The following is a 22,149-nucleotide window of genomic DNA, read 5'->3' on the forward strand; positions in this document are numbered from 1 at the left end:
GTTGCTTGTATGTGTAATTTTTTTAAGTAGCTTCAGACAGCTTTCTTAAAAATTGTGATAATTCTAATTACCTATTGCTATGGGAGGCAGTTTGGCTTAAAACTGAGGTGCAGATGCTTTAAATCAATGTTACAAACTTTGGCATAGAGATTTAAGAATGCCTGTCACCATGAACAATGTACTAGTCTGTCTCCCACTTTTTGACAAAGAAACTTGAACTGGTAAAATCAGAAGAAAAAGCACAAAAATCGTTAAGTTTATAGATAAGCTACTCTACAAGGATAGACTTAAATTGGAATTTTTCCATTTAGATGGAAAAAGAAAGATAGGATAACAGCAAGACAAAAATAAGATCCTAAATCATGTGGAGAAATTGAATAGGTAATGTATTTGCTGTCTTCAAACACATGAGAATGAATAGGAATTAAGAGGCAACAGATTTGTGGAAACACACTGAAGTACAATCTCATACAATGAACTCTGTGAAAGTCAGTCTGAAGTGATAACATTGGTCAGGAAAACAAAAGAATGCCCCTTTTAGAATTCTGTCTACCATCAAGTGCTTGTTTCAGATGATCCTCTAAAATGTGACTGCAGATGTGGCTGGAGAGAATATCCACTGGGCCAGCCACACAAAAAGGAACAGCACACAAAATTTTAGGTTCTCCTGATGTAACAGGCAAGCTCTCCAAAGTAATTTGAAGGTGAGAGCTGTGAACTGGCCTGTAGCCACAAGGAGGGGATTTGGGGGCAATGCCCCCCACAAATAAGCGCTGCCTTCACAGGGGGAAAAAAAAGTGTGTGTGTGTATGTATACACACACACACAGGGAAAAAAACCCACATCTTAATTTTAGAGAGATGAGATAGATATATAGATATATAGATATAAATGTATAATATAAGTTACGGAATATAAGTTACGGAATAAATAAGATGTGTGTGGGGTTCCCAAAATGACCCTGGGCACAGTCAGGGAAGCTTCAGTTTCATTTTCTTTTTGCTGGGCAGGAAATAAATATTTTTTTGAAAATGCAGAATAGAATAGAATAGAATGGCAACATGAAAGAGAGTTGGCGATCCCCCCCCCCCCCACTCATGTAGACAAGGAAGCCAGTAGAGGCACAAGGGTTGACGGGCTGGGGGGCACAGTAGTTCTGGTACTTTTAATAGTAGCAATTGTGTTTTGTATCAAAGTTTGATTTTTAAAAAGCAACAGTATTCACAAAATTTAATACGTGTTCTGTCAGAAGAAGAGAGAAACGCCGTGAAACCTCTGTGCAAAACATACGTTTATGCAAGATATTCTTTTTAATATGATACTTCAAACAGGAAGTGTGAACACACCACACTAAGGAAATTCTCAACCCTTTGCAGAAATGGGAGTGTTGACTTGTACTTTCTATAGCACTAGAAGCCATGGGATAGTTACATCCCATGATCTTTGGCTTGGACAGGGCAGAGGGTACTTACACTGGGCTTATTGTGAGTTCCCATAAGGACAGCAGCAGTTACAGGAAAACCAGAATGCTTGAGGGAGGATTTAGCATCATGTCAGTTCCCCATGTATATACCACTGTGATCTCTGATCAGAACTCTTTCACCTTTTTGCTGCTGATGGACCATCATGCATCCCAGTGGTTGACTCTGATCCAAAAGAAAATCACATCCATAGGAATTTCCTTGGATGCATTTTACCTATCTTCTGCTCCTGTGGTATTTCAGTCCATCAAACGCAGATTACTAGACATCCAGTCGCAACGTCTAACTGAGGCAGCTCGAAAAACTTTCTCCCCAAGCTATCTGGGTTTATCGCAGACCCCCGGGCTATTAGCTCCCTATTTCCTCTCCTTATCTGACCCTCAACAAAGAAGAGCATTCATGCTGGCTAGATTTAATGCACTACCTTCGGCCATTCTCTCTGGAAGATACCACAGAATCCCCCACAATCTTAGACGATGCCCCTTGTAGCCAAGGAGTCATCGAAACAGTCCTTCATGTGCTTCTGGACTGTCCTTTTTATAGCAGTCCACGAGTAAAATACCTAGATGCTCTGCTCTCTGACCATCAAGGCCTTTCTGACAATGCCAAGGCCCGCTTTTTACTTCACGGGAAACACAACTTTGTTACCACTCACGTTGCTTGCTTTTTACAGGTTGTGATCCAAATCAGAGAGGCTTTTACTCAAGCATAGCCCACAGCTCTTTTTATGTCATTTAACTTTTGCTGGTCTTTTATTATATCCCATTGCGTCACTGTTGGTTTTAAGGTATATTGTATTTTTGTATTGATGCCAATAAAGGTCTATGTATGTATACCACTGTTTCTTTTAGTCAGGACCACATTCCAAATGGTGTGGGTAACGAGAAACGCAAAAAATAGCAGCATGGTTGTTGGGCTTTTACAAATGTCAGACCATCAGTTATGAAAAGGTTAAGCTGATGTTTTTGCAGCTAGTAAACAATTTTAGCATAGTGCCAATTAGATGTCGAATCTTCCCACCAAGAAGGAGGAGGTGTTATTCTTTATGAGGTGACCTTAAGGTTGACTATTGCCTAATCAGTGTATTGGTAGATGGTGCATGCTACTCTGCATGTACACCAGGGTGGAGCTTTGAGGGGGAAACTTTTTGTTCTCACACAAGCAGAGTAGAGGAAGGCAAAAGATGGAGTTAGAGCTAGAAATAGGAGTAAGGCTATTACGTTTTTCTTCCATGTAAACCCTTCCCTAATTTCCTAGTAAACCTTTTCTTACAAACTAAACACACTCATGTCTGCTGCTTCATTCCTCTGTGTTCATTTACTCTGCTAATTATGCAGTAATGGTTCTAGGGTGGGCCTATTTCCCCTGACTCACCATGGGCCTTATACTGTACTCATACATTGCCTTAATCTGTTGAACTCCGTCTTGGACATTCTATTTGAAAGTCAAGGTATATTTAAAGTAACAAGTGATGGATTGTCAGATGTCAGGAAACAAAAAAAAGAAATGGATGCCGCATATGTCTTAAGAAATCTGTTTAATTGCTAATTAACATTGTGGTTAATTTTTGCCTTGATATAATTTAATACTGTGATGTGAACGTATGTGATGGAACCATGTGTACTTGTCAGAGTCTAAAGGATAGTATTATAAACCAGAGGATTTATTTGTCTGTCTCTTGATGTGCCTCATACTAACTTCAATGTATGATATTCCTTTTTGCCGTGTAGGCTTGAGAAGCTCATATGCTAGTCAACACAGTCAACTTGGCCAAGAGCTGCGGTCAACTGTATCTCCTGATCTACACATTACTCCCATATATGAAGGCAGAACCTATTATAGTCCAGTATATCATAGTCCAAATCATGGATCAGCTGACGTGCACCAAGGGTCTCAGACAGCATTATATCGAACTGGATCAGGTAGGTGTGAAACTGAGATGTCTTTCTGCTGTCCATAAATACACGTGCCAACATTTTAAAATCTGCAGCTAATCAAAAGGGATTTATTGGGGTAGATCCACTAGAAGAGTCCACAGGAGGTACTGACTGACTCTTCTGATGGCTCCAGCCCAGTGCACTATGCCCTTGCTGGTGGTAGCTCGTGCTGGAATATTTGTTCATGTATAATTAACCTAATTGTTATATAGAGTGTACATAAACACTCTAATTAAAAATGTTTGATTTTGTCTCTGATTGAACCTAGGTAAACATTTACATTCAAAATCCAATCTTGTTTAGAAAACACGAAGTCTCATTCTGAAAAAAACAGATTACTTAATTATGCAGTGTGACTTTGTTCTGGAATTTATTTAGCACTGAGGGCCATGTCTGTCTAATAACCATAGTTGGTTTACACCATTAATTTTGCTAGAAACATATGTCATGCAATACTTTGCACTTCTGCTCGATCTTATTTTATAGTTATGAACTCTAAAAGTGTTAGACTTAAAACAGAATATCAGCCTCGGGAATTGGGGCAGGGGGAAGTCACTAGCTTTTTACTACCCCTTTGACTTAATACAGACCATCCTCTTTTTAAATTTACCTCCTAAAATTATATTTTGAAACAAGTAGCTTAGCTTACAATTCCTTCTGCCATTGAATTTGTTCAGGGTGAGGTAGACGTTCAAATTAGAGTAGATAACAGTGGATTAAAATAAAAATGTTCATATCCTATAACCACAACTAAACAGTGAAACAGCTAAAAATAAAAAATGTGTGTATAAAGTGCCATCAAGTCACAGCTGATATATGGTGACCCCAGCAAGGGGCTTTCAAGGCAAGTGAGAAGCAGAGGTGGTTTGCCATTGCCATCCAAGTACTAACCACGGCTTGTCCTGCTTAGCTTCCAAGAATTGATAAGATTGGGCTGTATCGTGCCACTTTCCCTCCCCAAAAACAGAAATACTGAACCACAATCTCTGTTGGTATAACCATAGTCCCCCAGCACCAATCCAAATAGAAGTTATGGTATAAAGAGGCTTTATTGACTTTCAGCAGGAAGAAATTAAAATGATGTGAGACAACTTGTGAACATGTGTGTAAATACACACATGCAGACTCATCGGCTTGTATCTTACATCTCTGCTAAATAAAGTTAAAAGCCTTTCTCCAGCCTAAGGAAGCATCCTCCAACAGATCGTGTGACTATTCTGCTGGTGGGGAGAGCCACTGCCGTTGGAGAAAGCTTCCTTAGGATGGACGGCAGGCTTAAAACTTTACTGAGCAGAGTGGTAGGATACAACCCATGGAATATTTCTTAATACTGATTTTACGCACCAGGTGTTGGAAATCTGCAAAGATCTTCCAGTCAGCGTAGCACGCTTACATACCAAAGAAACAATTATGCTCTGAACACAACAGCTACCTACGCGGAACCCTACAGGTCGCTTCATTATCGACTTCCGGAGTCCAATTACAACAGGATGCAGCATGTGACTCCAGCAGATGATGGGACAACGAGATCACCATCCATAGACAGTATCCAGAAAGATCCCAGGCAAGCATACCTGATAGTTTAATGAACTGTATACAGTTGCTATGGTAAAGTAGTTCTAAAATAATTCCTAGCGCTTTTCATGTTTAATTGTTTATCTCTGAGACAATCCCTGTTTTAATTCCTTTAAGTTTTAATAAATAAATGGTAAATATTTGTAAAATTATCATTGGTGAGACTAGCTAACTGCGGTATAAAAATAGCAAAAAAAAAATTTCACACTTTCCTTTGAATTTTGCATATCTAATTTAGAGAATTTGCATGGCGGGATCCAGAATTGCCTGAAGTCATTCACATGCTTCAGCATCAGTTCCCATCAGTTCAAGCCAACGCTGCAGCCTACCTACAGCACCTGTGCTTTGGAGATAACAAAGTAAAAACGGAGGTATGGAGCCCATTCAAAAATTATCAATGAAGAATAGTTCAGAGCTCTTCGAATTAGTCATTTACTTTGAAGTTTTCACGAAGTTGACGATTTAAGGTGACTGTGGGAATCCTTTCAGATCTCCAGCGTGAATACATATTAACGCTTTTAGGTTTTAATACAGTAAGAGTTTAAAGTTGAGAAATCTGGGCAGCCACTTTTAGACCATCCATTTGTACAGTATTTACAATTACAGTCCTCTGCACAGTTATTTACAAGTGAGTCTCTCTGCACTCATTGGAACTTGCTTCTCGGTAAATATGCATAGGCTCAGGCCTGTAAGATCTATGTTGAAGTTTTAAAAAATAAAAATCTCCACTAGAATATTTTCAGTCAGACTGTTGAGGTTTCAGAAAAATGCATATACATGCATAAAGCTTAATGAGGGGGAAAAACTGAATGAAGAAAAATGCTTTAGGATTTGAAGTTCTGACTGTATTCGCATTTATGTTTTGTGCTAATAACTGATAGCTTTGTAAGGGGTATTACTGTAATCTATTTCCTATCTCATAAAGCTGTTTCGTTATAGCACTCTTTGCCCTGGGCATTAATTTTTAATGTAAAATTTGGGGGGAGGGGAGCTGGACAGCAGCTCTGTGAGGGATTGTCCGGGCCAGAAGTTAATGTGGTCAAGTTAAAAGCAAAACAGCAGTGCCCCAGGTAGAATGGCCGCATCCCAGCTATATTAGAGATCTATAAAAGACCTGTAATTGGCTGAGGAATGGGGCCTCAGTAAAAACCATGGGCTGGCAGAGAAGATTGCTGCAGCTCTCCTTGGATCTGGCCGGTTATCCAGGGAAGCTTCCAGAGGTGCTGCAGAACACTAGTCTGGTAGTTGCCACTTCATATGTCACTCATATTTCAGAAATGGCAATATTTATTTGTTTTTTTCTGTTTATATCCCGCCTTTCCCACAAGCGGGCTCAGGGCAGCTTACAGCCTTCAATAAAACAACTGTTAATCAATCAACAATAAATAATAATTCATAAAATAAAAATTCACAGTTAAAATTCCTGATGGCAGCATTAACAATTTCTAATTACAGTGGCTGCTGCAAGAGCCAGTTTGGTGTAGTGGTTAAGTGTGCGGACTCATATCTGGGAGAACTGGGTTTGATTCCCCACTCCTCCACTTACAGCTGTTGGAATGGCCTTGAGTTAGCCATAGCTATCGCAGGAGTTGTCCTTGAAAGGGCAGCTGCTGTGAGAGCCCTCTCAGCCCTACCCACCTCACAGGGTGTCTGTTGTAGGGGGAGAAGATATAGGAGATTGTAAGCTGCTCTGAGTCTCTCAGAGAGAAGGACGGGGTATAAATCTGCAATTTTCTTCATCTTTTTCTACTAATATTAGAGAGGACACATTTCTCTTACTGAGACCCAAGTCAGCTGGTACTGTTGCCAAATTGGTAAAAGCTTTCAAGGCAAATTGGGCAAATTAAGCACATGAAACAGGGAAGGTCAATGTCATTTCAACATCCACTGCCTCAGGCCTGGTGGAACAGCTCCATTTTGCAGACCCTGCAGAATTGTCGTGAATCTTACAGGGCCCTGATTTCTACTGGGAATATATTTCACCAGGCAGGGGTCAGGGCTGAAAAGGCCCTGGTTGAGGAAAGGCGGATGCCCTTTGGGCTAGGTGGTGCTGGCCAGCTGAGTGTAAAACTCTTCAGGGTACATATGGGGAGAGACCATCTCATAGGCATGATAGTCTCTGGCCACATAGGGCCTTTGAAGTTAGTATCATAACCTTGAAACTGATCCAGTACTCAACTGGGAACCCTTGCGAGTGGCGCAACATAGACTGAAATGCACGTCTGCCTAGACTTCCCAGTCATCAGGCACACCTGCATTTTGCACCAACTGAAGCTTCCAGATAAGACTCAAGGGTAGAGCGAGGTGCAGCAGTCTAACCTGCCGGGGTTCTGTCAGCCTCCTCCTGGGAGAGAAGATGACCAAGGCGCTTCCTACTATAAACAAAACTCAGTGTTACCAATACTTCTAATAGACCCACATCCTTTCATTTTTGCACATTTTTATAGTACACATAGGATGCTAAATGATTATTGAGATATCTTACCTTGCTTTCCTCTTAGTCAAGCATCTACCATGTTCATATGATACTAGTGGTGCAGGGTTTTTTTTACTGTTGCGTAGTTTCTTCCGGAATGTCCTAAGTCAACTCTATGAACCTCTAACCAGAAGAAACGATTTCAGTGAAACTGTCAGAATTTTCATTGCTTATTCCCCATTTTTTTAAAAGAAGCAACAGTTCTTTTAATTAAAATGCTGGAGTCAGACCTGTGTATTTTATTTAAGACCACACATAACAGGGTAAACATTGACCTCCAAATCAAAACCGCAGTAACCAATAAAGGTAATTTGACTAGTCAGGGTCCTAAATGACTTCCAAACTGTGATCAGAACTGAATACTCCATTTAGTTTTGAATTTTGCATGGTTTTAGAGTCATGATTGTTTTGTCCTAGTGAAGTTAGCTTAATTTTTAAAAATATCAAAGTCTGTGCAGAACAAACTAAAAAAGACTGGCATAGCTAGAAGCATTATACTATTCACATTCAGAGAAACCATTTGATTTACATGCAGTGTAAAAAAACCTATAACTGAACTGTAGCATGCAGTGTTTCGTACACAGATGACTAAACACTTTGTAAGCTGTTGGGGCTTCATTCTAAATGTCTTCATCAGATAAAACACTAGTTTGTGACTAAGATTTCCCTACTGTGATTATCAGCAAAGTTTACTTGTTTTCTAAACTCTTTAAACACACGGGTTTTTAATTCTGAGGGGACAGATAGCTTCCTCACATAAATTGCATACCACAATTCTCTTTTACTAGAATTCTCTTTGGATGTATATGCATTCAGCTTAGTGATACATAAGTTCTTGCTATTTAGTATGATTTTTTCTTAAACTTTGAGGCACATTCTGTCATGTAATGGGGAGGGTCTATTTCCACTCATCCCTCCCCCTAACATCCCTTGTCCTCAGATTTAATTTGTCAAAGGGAACAGAGAAAGTCCCATTCTACTAGGGCAAGTCTGTGTATGAGGTGTGTGTCAAGTCACAGCCAGCTTATGGTGACCACATAGTGACTGCGAGGCAACAAATGAACAGATGGTGGTTTGCCGCTTCGTAGGTACCCTGGACTTCTTTCGTGGTCTCCCAACCAAATGCTAACCATAGACTGACCCTGCTTAGCTTCAAAAGTCTAATGAGATCGGGCTAGACTAGGCCATCCTGGTCAGAGCCCCTCAGAAATGTCAGATTCTACAAGGCAGGTGAGATGTAAAATGCTTTCAAGAACTAGGTCCCAATTGTAGTTTCTGTATTTTATTCTTAACCCCCTCCTCCAGGATTCTGTTTAGATGTTGACTGTTAATTGAATCTGGTGTTCAACGTTTTTCCCCCTTCAGGTGTGTAGGTTAGGAGGAATCAAACATCTCGTTGACCTGTTGGATCACAGGGTCCTTGAAGTTCAGAAGAACGCTTGTGGTGCTCTGCGAAACTTGGTTTATGGGAAATCAACCGATGAAAATAAAATAGCAATGAAAAATGTTGGTGGGATACCTGCACTTTTACGCTTGCTAAGAAAATCAATTGATGCAGAAGTAAGAGAACTTGTCACAGGTAAAGTTTTAATAGACAGGAAGTAAATGACATGTAGTCAGGTGATCTGTGTTTCTATATTCAAGAAGAGGTTCTATGTCTGGAATAGCTTATTTTAAAACATACCTTAAAAGAAGGACTTGTAAGGCAGAGGTGTTTGCCAGTCTTTTTGGGTGAGGACAGCGCTGGGTTTTATCTGGCTGGCACCCCCCCCCCTTCTCTTCCATCTTTTCCACCATCTTCTCCTTTCCCTGCCCACAAAGCAGGGCTTTTTTTGAGCAGGAATGCACAGGAACACAGTTCCGGCTGGCTTGGTTTCAGGGGGTATGGCCTGATATGCAAATAAGTTCCTGCTGGGCTTGTTCTACAGAAAAGCCCTGTACTTTCTACAGAAAAGCCAATGGTGCCATCAAGGGGTGTGGCCTAATATGGAAATGAGTTCCTGCTGGGCTTTTTCTACCAAAAAAAAAAAAAAACTCTGCCAGAACCACTTCAGGATAAATTTATGTATCATCTGGAGATTTGTTTTATGAATGTAATGAGCATTTTAAAGCTTAATTTATACTTTAATTTTAATACTGTTATGAACACTGTATCTTATTTTATCATTGTTTGTCTCCCAGAGCCCTGTGAATTCAGGGATTGGGCAATCCAATAATTGAAAGTATAAATAAATATAAATAATAAATATAGTTTTATTTATATGACCATGTGACTTCTGCAGTGTCCATGTTAATACTAGAGAAATTCTGGCGTATCATCTGCACAGTGGAAAAACTAATCTCTAGCATTGCTAGCAACATCTGGTGGTAAAGATTAGTTTGGCCCATCAGGCAGTCAATACTTTCCCATACTGAACTCTGAATAACTATTCATTATTAAGTCACACAGTAGTAATCACATAGTATTAGGATTCTTAGGGTTTGTAGAATCTTTCAGGATCAAGTGCCGTGTTCTACTGGAGAAAGTTTTCCTTCCAGATGTTTCATTCTCAGCTGCGGAGAACATCCTCAGTGACGTTGCAGCCGGAGCAGGCGCTCTGACCTTCTTGGCTGCTGTGCATTGAGTGGGGCCAGGGCTGCTGGAGAGCTGCTATTTGTAGGCTGGAGGGGGTGTGATAAAAGGGCAATTAGTTTGTGGATGTGCCCATTGTTTGGTGGGGCTTCCTGGAAGGGTAGTGATAAGGAAACTGGCTGTTGAATGTGACCATTGTTCTGTGTTAATTGCTGGGAAGGTTGGAAGGGGTTTGAAGATAAGGAAGATGGTTGTTGACTGTGCTGATTGTTCTGTGGAATTTGCTGGTTGTTCTGAGACTTTCTGCAATTTATAGTCTGTAGGGTGTTTTGCAGAGCTGGGTACCAAGATTGGTGGATGAAAATGCCTTCTTCCTTTCTGTTAAAATTGTGCTGGTGTTTGTAAATCTCAATAGCTTCTCTGTTCAGGCGGGTATGATAATGTGAGACCGTAGAAAGAACTTCAGTTCTTTCAAAGTGGATGACGTGGTCTCCTTCTTGAAGTGCATGTTCAGCTACAGCTGATTTTTCTGGCTGAAACAAGTGACAGTGTCTCTTGTGTTCGGTAAGACGGGTGTTGATACTGCGTTGGGTAGTGGCAATGTAGACTGCACCACAAGAGCAGGGTATTTTGTAGACTCCAGGGGTTGAAAGTGGATCTCTCATATCTTTGGCCGAGCGCAGCATGTGGCGGATCTGTTGTGTGGGCTTGAAGACTGTGTCAACATTATGGCGTTTGAGAATTTTGCCAATGCGGTCGGTGACAGATTTTATGTAGGGCAGAAAGGCTGTACCCACATTTGTGTGTGGCTCGGGATTTGGTGTGGATGGTCTCCTGGGATGGAGGGCTCTTCTAATTTCTTGTTGGGAGTATCCATTGGCCTGCAGTGACTGTTTGAGGTGGTGTAGTTCCTGTTGGAGTTGGCTTGGTTCACAGATGTGAATGAGGGTTTTTACAACTGTACGTTTTTGGCGAGGATGATGATTGGAATTCTTATTTAGATAGCGATCTTATTTAGATCTTATTTAGATTCTTATTTAGATATTAGGATTCTGTTTCCAAAGAGCTATTTAGAGGTATTTAACATTTTATTAGTATCAGTTGATAATTCCTTGAAGAATTTTGTCAGCTTAAGTGAAACTTGGTTTCCATGACCTTTGTACATGCAAACAGGAGAAAGTTCTCTAGTTTGTGAAGTGCATTGCTACTGATCAACAATGGGCACAGTTCATAAAGTTTCCTGTTTGAATCTGGCTGTTTTTCATATGTAGATAGTCATTATCTTCTCGATTTAAATATTTCTAGAAAGAATGAGATTTTGGTTCTATATTTTGTCAAGTTTTATGCTCAGAAGTGTTCCCAATTTAATAAAAATCCTGTTTGCATTTGGAAAACGCAATGCATGAGCATGTTGTTGTTTGTGTTATGTTGTTGTTTATGTTGTTTATGTTATGATCAGCTGCAGTTTCAGAAAAACAGTTTCCAAACACTAGAGAGTATTCAGCATGTTTGAGGTTTGTAAAAAGTGTGAAACACACATCAAGCAACCAGACAAATTAACTGCTTGAAATCGTCGGATACAGTAACAGCAGTAGGATCTACAAACACTTTTGGTGAACTGAGCACATTCCTTCACTCTCCTAGAGCATCTTCAAGGTTCCTTTGCCAAGTACCTCCCCTAGGAAGTACCTCCCCTACTGACTTGAAGCCTACTGACTTGGAAGCTACAAGGCCATGGTAGACCACCTCTACGAGAGATTTTTTGGAAGGGATCCCGCAGATGCTGTCAACAACTTGCATTGTTTGTTCCATCTGGGAATTCCCAAGTTGGATTGGTTGGCAGCTGCTGTAGCAGATATCTCCTGTGCTTTTCCCTTCCAGAGGCCTTGCTCAGGGTGGGGAAGCCCTGACTAAATAATCTGCGTTTGGCTGACGGTGCTAATGTTCTTTGGTTATCATCATAGCTATAATCACGTCTGCTTCAGCCATCCCAGATTTAGCATATGCATTGCTAATCTCAGCAGCCAGAAGTCTACTAATTCCCTTCTACTACCACACCCAATATTTGGGTCAGGACTGGATTTCTTCAAAGCGCTTGTGTGGGCAACTCCAATCCCACATGCTGTTCCTTTTCTCCCGGGATTTTGTATGAGAGTATATGCAGTCATTGTCTTCATTTAGTCCCAGAATATCCAACAAATCTTTCACCGCCTTCTGTTATGCCTAAATATACAAGCATCTCTGTTTAACAAGAATAGACTGAGAGCTGTTTCAAACAGTGCAAGCATTGCATTGGGTTCTAGGACATGTGCTCACTGAGAATTTACTGAGTAACTCAGGCTACCCTCGTGTGGCAGGGGGCACTTACCACTTGAGGTGCAAAAGTGAGCGCTGCCCACTCTGTCAAAACCAATTACATCTTTAGGGATTTTAATTTCAGTGCATGCACACTTTTTTGCCCTTACCCTCCTCAACAAAGTATTGCTGAAGTCTGCCTTACTAGCCATGTCAGTTTTTGAAAAGTGCCCTCACTGGAAAACAGTGTGGGAGAAGGACACCTGAAATCTTTGCCCACGTTATAATTTTCCAGTAGGAGAGTTCTGCGATAACCAGTTTTTGTGTCTGAATGATGTAATGTAGGGGTGATGAATGCACTTTTCACTGTCTAAGGAATATGCGGGCTTTGTCAAGCTGTTCTAAGACTGGCAGATACTTAAGCATTTGTCAGAACTAGTTATATGTAATCACCACTTCCACATTACTTTTTTAGATCTCGGAATGATTTTCAGCAGTTCTTTGTGTCAGTAATTTATAGTGAGAGAAGCTGCTCTTTAGCTAAGCGTGTTTAATATTTCAGGTCTGTGCTGTTTGTTATGCAGAAGAATTGCAAAGCAAGGATTCAGTTTTAGTTTCATTGTTGTCAAAGTAGAAAAATAACCCTTATGTTTTTTTTTTTTTTGCTTTTTCAAACAGCCTTGTTTTGCCTAAGGGTGTTGTATGTTTACTGCCATAGAATCTCATTTTTCATGAGTTGTACTCTATCATGAAAGCTGATGTGACTTACTACTTTGGAAATTGCAGAGGCAGTTAACAAACCTTAGCTTAGTTCCTTGGTCACAAGGAGTTGCTAGAAATACTATCATTCTGAGCATGCTTTCCTTATCCCTAGTACCTCTGCATTTTTACATTCTTTTGTACCCTTAGTGCTTTTAACTAAGTTGGGCACAATTTAAGTTATGCATGCCTCAAGCATGAAATTCCTGGAACCAAAGTTCTGAACTGTGTGCTTAAGTACCATTTATTTTTTCAGAGATTTCTCTCTATCTCACTTTTCTCTGGATAGCACCTATAATTTGGTTCTTTTTTTAATGCAATACTGAAACATTGAGTTGGATCCCGCTAACTTTTTTGCTCAAGCCCACCCAATTCTATTACAGTCTCTGTCCCACATGGCTATTGTCTACGAAGGTACCATGAGCCTCAGCATAGACTTCTTTGGTCATCAAAGGGAACTCCCTTCAGCCAGAAAGTAGGATGGATCCAATCCAGTTTCAGGAAACCATACACAGTTCTGCAGCATTCTGTCATTTCCATGCAACCATGCTATTGAAGAAAGAGGGAGAGGATCACTAATTCAAATTCTGTTTGATGCTATTGCTAAATAATGTTTTAAAATGTATCTAGCGTGATTTGGGCCTTGGCTTTTCTGAGAAATACAGCTTATGAGAAACTTGTTAAGCATACTTCATGATGATAAGGCTGGTAAAAATGTTTGTCTTTGGTCTTCTGCTCAGTCCCGCATTGGGACTGTGCATGCTCAGGACTACTGATGGAGAGAAATTTCTAGCTCCTTAGGAGAAGAAAGGGTGCCTCTCCCCTTTGGCACGAGTTCATTGCACTTTCCTACCGAAACCAGCATGATGAAGGCGAGAGGCGCTATCCTCCCTCAGTCCTTTTTTTGTCACCGAACTGAGAGGATCATTCTAGCTTTACTCTGTCCCTGCTATCTATAGCCTTTGTTCACTTCTTCATTGGTTGCTTTGCCAATCTCTTTCCTGATCTTCTCATAATTCATTATAGCTCAGAAATCCCTCTTTAAAAAAAATGTCTCCAGTACTGACAAAAACGCCTCAGACAAACAAACACTGGCTGATTTATGTTATTAAAGGTTAACTTTTATTTGCAGCAAACAGTTGGGAAGCACTGGACAAAAGAGGAAGGAGGAGTGAAGAATTATTTAATGAAACCATCTAGGAAATTATTCCAAAATGTATCCAATCATAGTACCTGATAATGCTTAAAAACACAGTTTTATCTCAGGCTGCTAATACATCTCATTCAGAGATTTGTACGTGGTGAGGGATGTTACATTTTCATTATTTCATTATTAACTTTTAGTCAAAGATTTGTTGCATAAAGAAAATGAACAAATAGGACTAAGTATCATAAAGGTAGTAAAGGTGTGCAAACACCAAGTCATTACTGACCCATGGGGTGACGTCATATCATGACGTTTTCACAGTAGATTTTTTACGGGATGGTTTGCCATTGCCTTCCCCAGTCATCTACACTTTCCCCCCAGCAAGCTGGGTACTCATTTTACTGACCTCGAAAGGATGGAAGGCTGAGTCAACCTTGATCCGGCTACCTGAGCTTCCACTGGTATCGAACTCAGGTTGTGAGCGGAGCTTGGACTGCAGTACTGCAGCTTACTCTGCGCCACGGGGCTCTTAAGTATTATTCTATAGTGCAAAAAAAACCCCAACCCCTTACCTTTTCTCACTATTTTGCTACCTTACATAATCCCATAACACATAAAACACATAAACTGAAACCTTGGGGTCTAGTGTGCCCTGCACAGGATTTTGTTGGCTCAGTTTCAGGCACAATTTAAACTTAACACCAGAAGCAGATTAAAATTTACCACTGCAGAGTCACCATGTGTCCTCCATTGCATCTAAAGCAGCTCACTGGCTTCTGTATATGCAGCAATAGCACAGAGCTTACCTGGGCTTAGTATCTCTGACCAGCAAACTCTGTGTTTACATAGATGAAGTTGACTGGTTTAGAAATGACACTGGGCATGTGGGAGCATTTTTATGGTGCATTGTTATGTGTGTCCAACATCACATTTGAATCACGTCTTAGCCTGATACCTAGAGATATTTTAACAGTTCTTGAAGCTCCCCCTGTCCTGACTGATGACACACTGTAAGCACATGGAGAGAACTGCTTGATGTCAGGGTTGGTCAAAATACAGCTCTGAGGTTCAAGCACCAGGGAGGCAGCACTCCCAGCTGCCAAGTCCAAAGGAGAATCCAAGAACAAGGTTTCTACAAATGAGATAATCTATCCAGAATACAGGCAGCAAGGCCAGTAGCTAACAGTAGCTTACGATGGCACTGAAAATAGCTTTTAAATGATTTATATATCCTTAATGTCAACAAGGAGGTGTGTGTGAAGTGGTCGCAGACCACTTATGGCGACCATATGGTTTTCAAGGCAAGAGACTAAGAGAAGTGGTTTGCAGTTGTATGTATCTACATAGTGATCCTGGAATGACTTAATGGCCTCCCATTCACATGGGCCCACCATCAGGACTGGTGCTACTTAGAAGAAGATGATATTGGATTTATATCCCGCCCTCCACTCTGAAGAGTCTCAGAGCGGCTCACAATCTCCTTTACCTTCCTCCCCCACAACAGACACCCTGTGAGGTAGATGAAGATATTGGATTCATATCCCGCCCTCCACTCCGAAGAGTCTCAGAGCGGCTCACAATCTCCTTTACCTTCCTCCCCCATGACAGACACCCCGTGAGGTAAATGAAGATATTGGATTCATATCCCGCCCTCCACTCCGAAGAGTCTCAGAACGGCTCACAATCTCCTTTACCTTCCCCCCCCCCAACAACAGACACCCTGTGAGGTGGGTGGGGCTGGAGAGGGCTCTCACAGCAGCTGCCCTTTCAAGAACAACCTCTGCCAGAGCTATGGCTGACCCAAGGCCATGCTAGCAGGTGCAAGTGGAGGAGTAGGGAATCAAACCCGGTTCTCCCAGATAAGAGTCCGCACATTTAACCACTACACCAAACTGGCTCTCCAAGATCTGATGAGATTAGGCTAGCTTGGGCTATCTAGGTCAGAACAACAGGGAGATAGACTCTTAACATATAATGGCTTGGATCCAAAGTTCTGTTTATTTATTGATTTTCTTCATTTGTACCTTACCTTTCAGGACCCAAAGTTACTTATTTTGTTCTCCTCTCCCCATTCTGTCCTCACAGTGACTCTGAGGTTGGTTAGCCTATGTGTGTCTGACTGGCCCAAGGTCACCCAGCAAGCTTCCATTCAGAGTAGGACTTCAAACCTGGATCTCCCAGATTCTAATCCAACATTGTATCCGCTTCACCATCTTCCAGTGATTCCCCTCTCCAAGTGCAACACCTCACACTACATGTGCTCCTGACCCCATAAGTGCCTTTTGCTGGGATTGTAGGGCAACGCGCTAGGAAGAAGGGAGGGAGGGGAGTCCCATTGTGCTCCCAGAGTTTCACTCCCCTCTGCTTTGCATTCAGCCCAGCATCTGGAGGAACATATGTAGCGCAAGCCCTTGGTCCAAAAGCAAATGAATAACGTGTTTGCAGATACGGCCATTTATGTCTTGTTCACTGATGTTACTTAGCCATTTGTAAATAAGGTAAGAGGCAATATTTATCATCTGCTCATTCCAAGTGCACATAACTTCTACTCAGTCAGTTGTTGCCCCTTAAGTGGTCTATTTCCAATGCATGATGGTGAAGTTAAGAACAGATGGTAAAATAACTGACTAACAGTGTTTAACATAAAGTCTGTTAATGAGATGTGAACGCTGTTGGGCCAGTAAAAAATTGTTAAGTCTACAGTCTCAAGTTTGATAAAGCGTCTGTTTTAGTTGGTAAGCCAGCTCAGCTACTGTAGCTTACAAAAACACCTTTTAACTGCACCTGCTAAAACAAATGTTTGAAGGGGGGGGTGGAGATCCTGGCAAATAAAGACTCTGAGTAATGTAGAGAGCTAAATAAGTTGACATGCCTAACATTGTTTAAATATAGCATTGTTTATAAGAGTGAACAGCAGTTTTTATAAAACTGAACCCCTCATTACCTAGTTATTGAAGGCTGAAGCCACTTAATCTGCATAGATAGCTTTTAGAAATTTGTATCCAAAATACAGTCATTTCCAGTTGCCCAATAAATACCCATGCTTAGCAGTATATTATGAAGAAATGATGGAGGCAAATTTTGTCCTTGAATCTTTCAGCTTAATTTTTTCAGTTCCTGGAGATATAATTTAATTGCACAGGTATATTAATAATAGCTCTTCACATTATTGTGTTATGGTATATGATTTTGATTTTTTGGCATTAATGTGCTGCTTTTACTTTGTTCCGCAACTGAGTCCTAAGAATGGGATTGGTTAGAAAGTTATACACTGAATAACTATCAAAGGCAATCTTTGAAAAAGATGCTAGAGCATCTCAGGGCAGCCATGGAAATATAGAAGTAGTGCCAAAGAACAGAAGACAAAGATTTGAAAGAATAATGCACCATTCATTTTTCCAACTGAAGCTCAGACAAATAAAAAAAATGAAGTAAACATAAGCTACCATCTTTGAAATTTCCCTTGCTGTTGGCTGTTTTCTTGAAATGGGCCTCCCCCACCGCTGAATGGAGGTGGTGCCATGAAATTCCCATGAATGATCTAACACAGGGGTCCCCAGCCCCCGATCCGTGCACCGGTTCCAGTTCGTGGCCTGTTAGTTGTATAATTATTTCATTATATATTACAATGTAGTAAGAAGACGACGACGACATTGGATTTATATCCTGCCCTCCACTCCGAATTGAGTCTCAGAGCAGCTCACACTCTCCTTTACCTTCCTCCCCCCTGTGAAGTGGGTGAGGCTAAGAGAGCTCTCCGCAGAAGTTGCCCTTACAAGGAGAACTCTGAGAGAGCTATGGCTGACCCGAGGCCATTTCAGCAGCTGTAAGTGGAGGAGTGGGAAATCAAACCTGGTTCTCCCAGATAAGAGTCAGCACACTTAACTACCACACCAAACTAATAGAAATAAAATACACAATTGTATCATCCTGAAACCATGTCCCCCCCCACAGCCCCCCCCCCCCAGTCCGTGGAAAAATTGTCTTCCACAGAACTGGTCCCTGGTGCCAAAAAGGTTGGGGACCACTGATCTAACTGATAAGAAATTAAACTGCCAGAACATAAGAAGGTACAGATGGGGCTACCTGGATTACCATCTTTTAAGAAGAAGGTAAAGTCGCCAGCTAAGAAATTCCAGGAATTTAAGAAACTTTTCTTTCTTTGGCAGATATTGTAGAAAGTCCTTATCTGTAAGTAAATTAGCTATACTCCCCCACACGTGCGCGCACACACACACAAAGTAAGATTTGGCAGATTACTGGGCACAGGTTTATTTCGGTTATGCAAACTATCAGCTCAATATTGTGACAGCAAGCAATGAAAGTGTCAAATAGTCTATCTGTCCACAATGAAGTGTCTTCTCAATTCAGTTAAAATCACACATTTCCCCATAACATTCAGAGCACATAGTTATGTTTTTTTTACCACTGATACAATATCTGTGTATATTTATATGTAATAAGGTTTCAATCTCTCATATATGGTAGGAAAAAAATGTATGACACCAGTGTTTCGGTGGATAAATGTCCATTAAGAAAACATGATTGATATGTTTAGAACACAAAAGGAACCAACAACAATAAGAAGAAGATATTGGATTTATATCCCGCCCTCCACTCCAAAGAGTCTCAGAGCGGCTCACAATCTCCTTTACCTTCCTCCCCCACAACAGACACCCTGTGAGGTGGGTGGGGCTGGAGAGGGCTCTCACAGCAGCTGCCCTTTCAAGGACAACTCCCACCACAGCTATGGCTGACCCAAGGCCATGCTAGCAGGTGCAAGTGGAGGAGTGGGGAATCAAACCCGGCTCTCCTATACGTTGGTTTGATTCAGGCCATGGTTTGTGATACTGGAAAGAAAAGTGGGGTTTTCGTGCTGCTTGTAACTCTCTTTACTCTAACTGAGCTAGGAGTTTATGCTATAGTGTAATGAAGTCTGAATTGTCTGTGACAGAGAGCATATGATTGACACAGAGCATACTATCTAATCTAATGTATAATCCAATGACTGTTTCTAAATTTCTGGACATTATAAAAAGAAAATGGCTCAGAGAATTTTGAATGAGTTACAGACTTATGCCAGCTCTCCCCCCTCCCTAACGAACAGCTATCTTATATTAAGTGCGAACTTTAATTGGGCATCATGGTCACCGCTTGCTTTCCAGAATCAAACGTGATAGTTTGAAATGGGGTTTTGATCCTAGTTCAGAGGACAAGTGCTAACCCGTAACTTGCTTATTCTGACATCACAGCAAAAGGTCAGGGCTTCCTTGGCTGAGTCAATGTTAGGTCGTCTTTTTCCCCCTAACTTGTGTTTTCCAGTGACTCTTGTCTTCTAATAATGTAACCAAAGTACTATTGCTTCAGTTTGGTCATTTTAGCTTCTAGGGAGACTTCAGGCTTCATTTGACCTATTCAACCTTGTCCCTATGATGATGTCACACACTTGAAAATATAAACGCAGCCTTAGACAATAAGCAGTTCTAGCTCTTTTGGTTATGAAGAATCTTCATTTCTTTTTCCTTTCTTGAAGCTAACAAATGCTCTGGGATCCGCTGTGTATTACATTGATTCATGGAAGAAAAATCTTCTAAGTTCCCTCATACCGCTTGCCCAACATCTACACTGGTTTTCCATTACCATTTAAAATCCTGGTTTTCATTTCTAAACCCTCGTCTCACAGTCTCCAAATCCTTCAAATCACTGTTCCTTCCATGAGCAAAGTTATTGGCTTCCCTCAGCTATTGAAACTCTTCTCCCTGGAGCCTTATCAGTATGCAAGCCCCAGTATGTATTCTTAAAGCTCTGTAGAAATTTGTTGTTTGAGCTGGCATTTTACAGCTGTTAATCAGTTTTTATGTAACCTAATCTTTTTTGCACTTCATAGTTTTATGTCACTAAGTTTTCTTTTAATTGTTCTCTGCTTTAAATTACTATTACTAGTCGTATGCTCTTATGGCATAGGGTATACAAGTTGAAATAAAGAGGTAATGATCTAATGGCCGTTGCTATTAAATGATACAATACATCTTTTTCATAGGTGTTCTCTGGAACCTGTCTTCATGTGATGCCGTAAAAATGACAATCATTCGGGATGCTCTGTCAACATTAACAAACACTGTGATAGTTCCTCATTCTGGGTGGAATAATTCTTCCTTTGATGATGATCATAAAATTAAATTCCAGACTTCTCTAGTCCTGCGCAACACAACAGGATGCCTGAGGTAAATCACATTGCATATAGAATGAATCTTAAATGGCAATTGCTTATGTACCCTTTGTAAACTATGCAGTTCTGTCACTCAAGCTAATATGCTTTGCTCTTATATAATGAAAAAAGCAAACATGTAAATTTAGCTCTCAAGGCATATTGCTTCGTGAATGACTGTGTGTTGCATGTCTTGTATTTATATTAAATGTTCATTCTGTGATGAATTACTTTTCAGCTGACTTTGGACTCAAGTCACAACTAGTGATCTAAACTTCAGCATGTTAACTAGCCTCTACGCTGTGATCTAGTCCATTGTTTTAGTGTAAGCTTGAAAGAAGTGTTGTTTTTGCAGTGAACGATAGACAGGCACCATGTCATTGCATATGCTGCTTTTTAAAGGGGTAGATCCAACCAGGCTTCTGCTGATGAAAAGGGGAGGAAGAGAGAGTTATTGGGACCATAGAACCTGACTGGACAAAAGCTAATATGGAACAAGGGGCCGCAATAAAAATGGGTATTGACTTAGATTGACCTCACCCATGCTCCAAGACATACCTGATCCTCTCCTCCCATTTTATTGCCAACACCTCTGGGTGGAAGGTTCAGCAGAGAGAAAATTACTGGCCCAGAATCACCTAAAGTGCTTTGTGGCAAAGCGGGAATTTTGAATCCTGGTCTTCCTACTCATTGCGCAGCGCTCAGATCACTATACCAGACTGTAACCCAGGAGTGGCTAAACCGCAGCTTGGGAGCCACGTGTGGCTCTTTCACACATATTGTGTGGCTCACAACTAGATGGTTATTGCATAGGGACATTGTCCAGCGTATGCAGTTCAGCTGAATTGTCTAGTGTAGACATGCGGCTGAAATAGATTGTAATAGCGACATAGGTAGACATCAGCAGAAGTACAGTGTCTAGTTAAGCGCATTATATCTAAACATCACAGACTTCACAGAGACTGCGTGGAATTTTTTTTTTTAACACTTGAAAGTGGCAGGGGGGTGTGCTTAGTTAGTATTGCGCTTCCCCAGCCCAGAGTGGTTGTAAAGATCCAAGAGTCTCTCTGACAACATCCATTCAGTGTGGCCTGGACCCTTGCCCAGACTAGACCACAGTGCACAGACATTGCCAAGTAAAATTACAGTAGGCAGCAGCGGAATGAGTAGTTATGCAAGCCGCACAGCATGTCTGCCGTTTATTATCGCCAAGCACATGTCTGAGTAAAAATTTGCTGATCAACAAAAACTGGCTGGGAATTGAAAGAGAACTGTTGCTGATTTTTTTCCCCCACCTGGACTTATTTTGGAATGGTGGACTGCGTTATTGAGAGCAGTCCACGTATTTCTCTGTTGGCTCTAACGTGTTAATTGAAAGAAATACCTATTCTTGACCATATCTTTAAAAAAAAAATAGTATGCTGGTAGAGGCTGATGGAGTAAGAAGAGTAGATTTCTCTTAATCTTGAGATCTTTCTCTGCCCACCCAACAATTTATTCTTTAAGTAAAATGATATACTACGATAAGGGACATTTTGTTGAAAAGTTAGTTTGATAACTGCTCTGTTTGATGAAAATGACCTTTATGGGGGGGGGGGGGGTTAGTAAATGTCTTCAAACTGCACCAAATTGAACTCTGCCGCATACTTGTACTTTCCCAGAATATGATACGATCTGATCTTTAAAAAAAAAAAAATTC

General features: G+C 40.9%; 1 protein-coding gene across 11 annotated transcripts in view; it reads left to right on the forward strand.

The window, feature by feature from the left end:
• PKP4 (plakophilin 4) overlaps window positions 1-22,149 on the forward strand; it is a 173,981-nt gene that overhangs the window by 127,034 nt on the left and 24,798 nt on the right. For 8 of the 11 annotated variants that reach the window (XM_060257373.1, XM_060257380.1, XM_060257372.1 and 5 more), the window contains 5 exons: window positions 3,212-3,403; window positions 4,766-4,982; window positions 5,232-5,364; window positions 8,835-9,048; window positions 20,283-20,466. In XM_060257373.1, the coding sequence (XP_060113356.1) occupies window positions 3,212-3,403; window positions 4,766-4,982; window positions 5,232-5,364; window positions 8,835-9,048; window positions 20,283-20,466 (940 nt within the window). The remainder of the gene's footprint in view (window positions 1-3,211; window positions 3,404-4,765; window positions 4,983-5,231; window positions 5,365-8,834; window positions 9,049-20,282; window positions 20,467-22,149) is intronic. The other 3 variants (XM_060257374.1, XM_060257377.1, XM_060257381.1) reach the window with 1 other exon arrangement.

This window comes from Heteronotia binoei, chromosome 16 (genome assembly GCF_032191835.1).
Source record: "Heteronotia binoei isolate CCM8104 ecotype False Entrance Well chromosome 16, APGP_CSIRO_Hbin_v1, whole genome shotgun sequence".
NCBI lineage: Eukaryota > Metazoa > Chordata > Lepidosauria > Squamata > Gekkonidae > Heteronotia > Heteronotia binoei.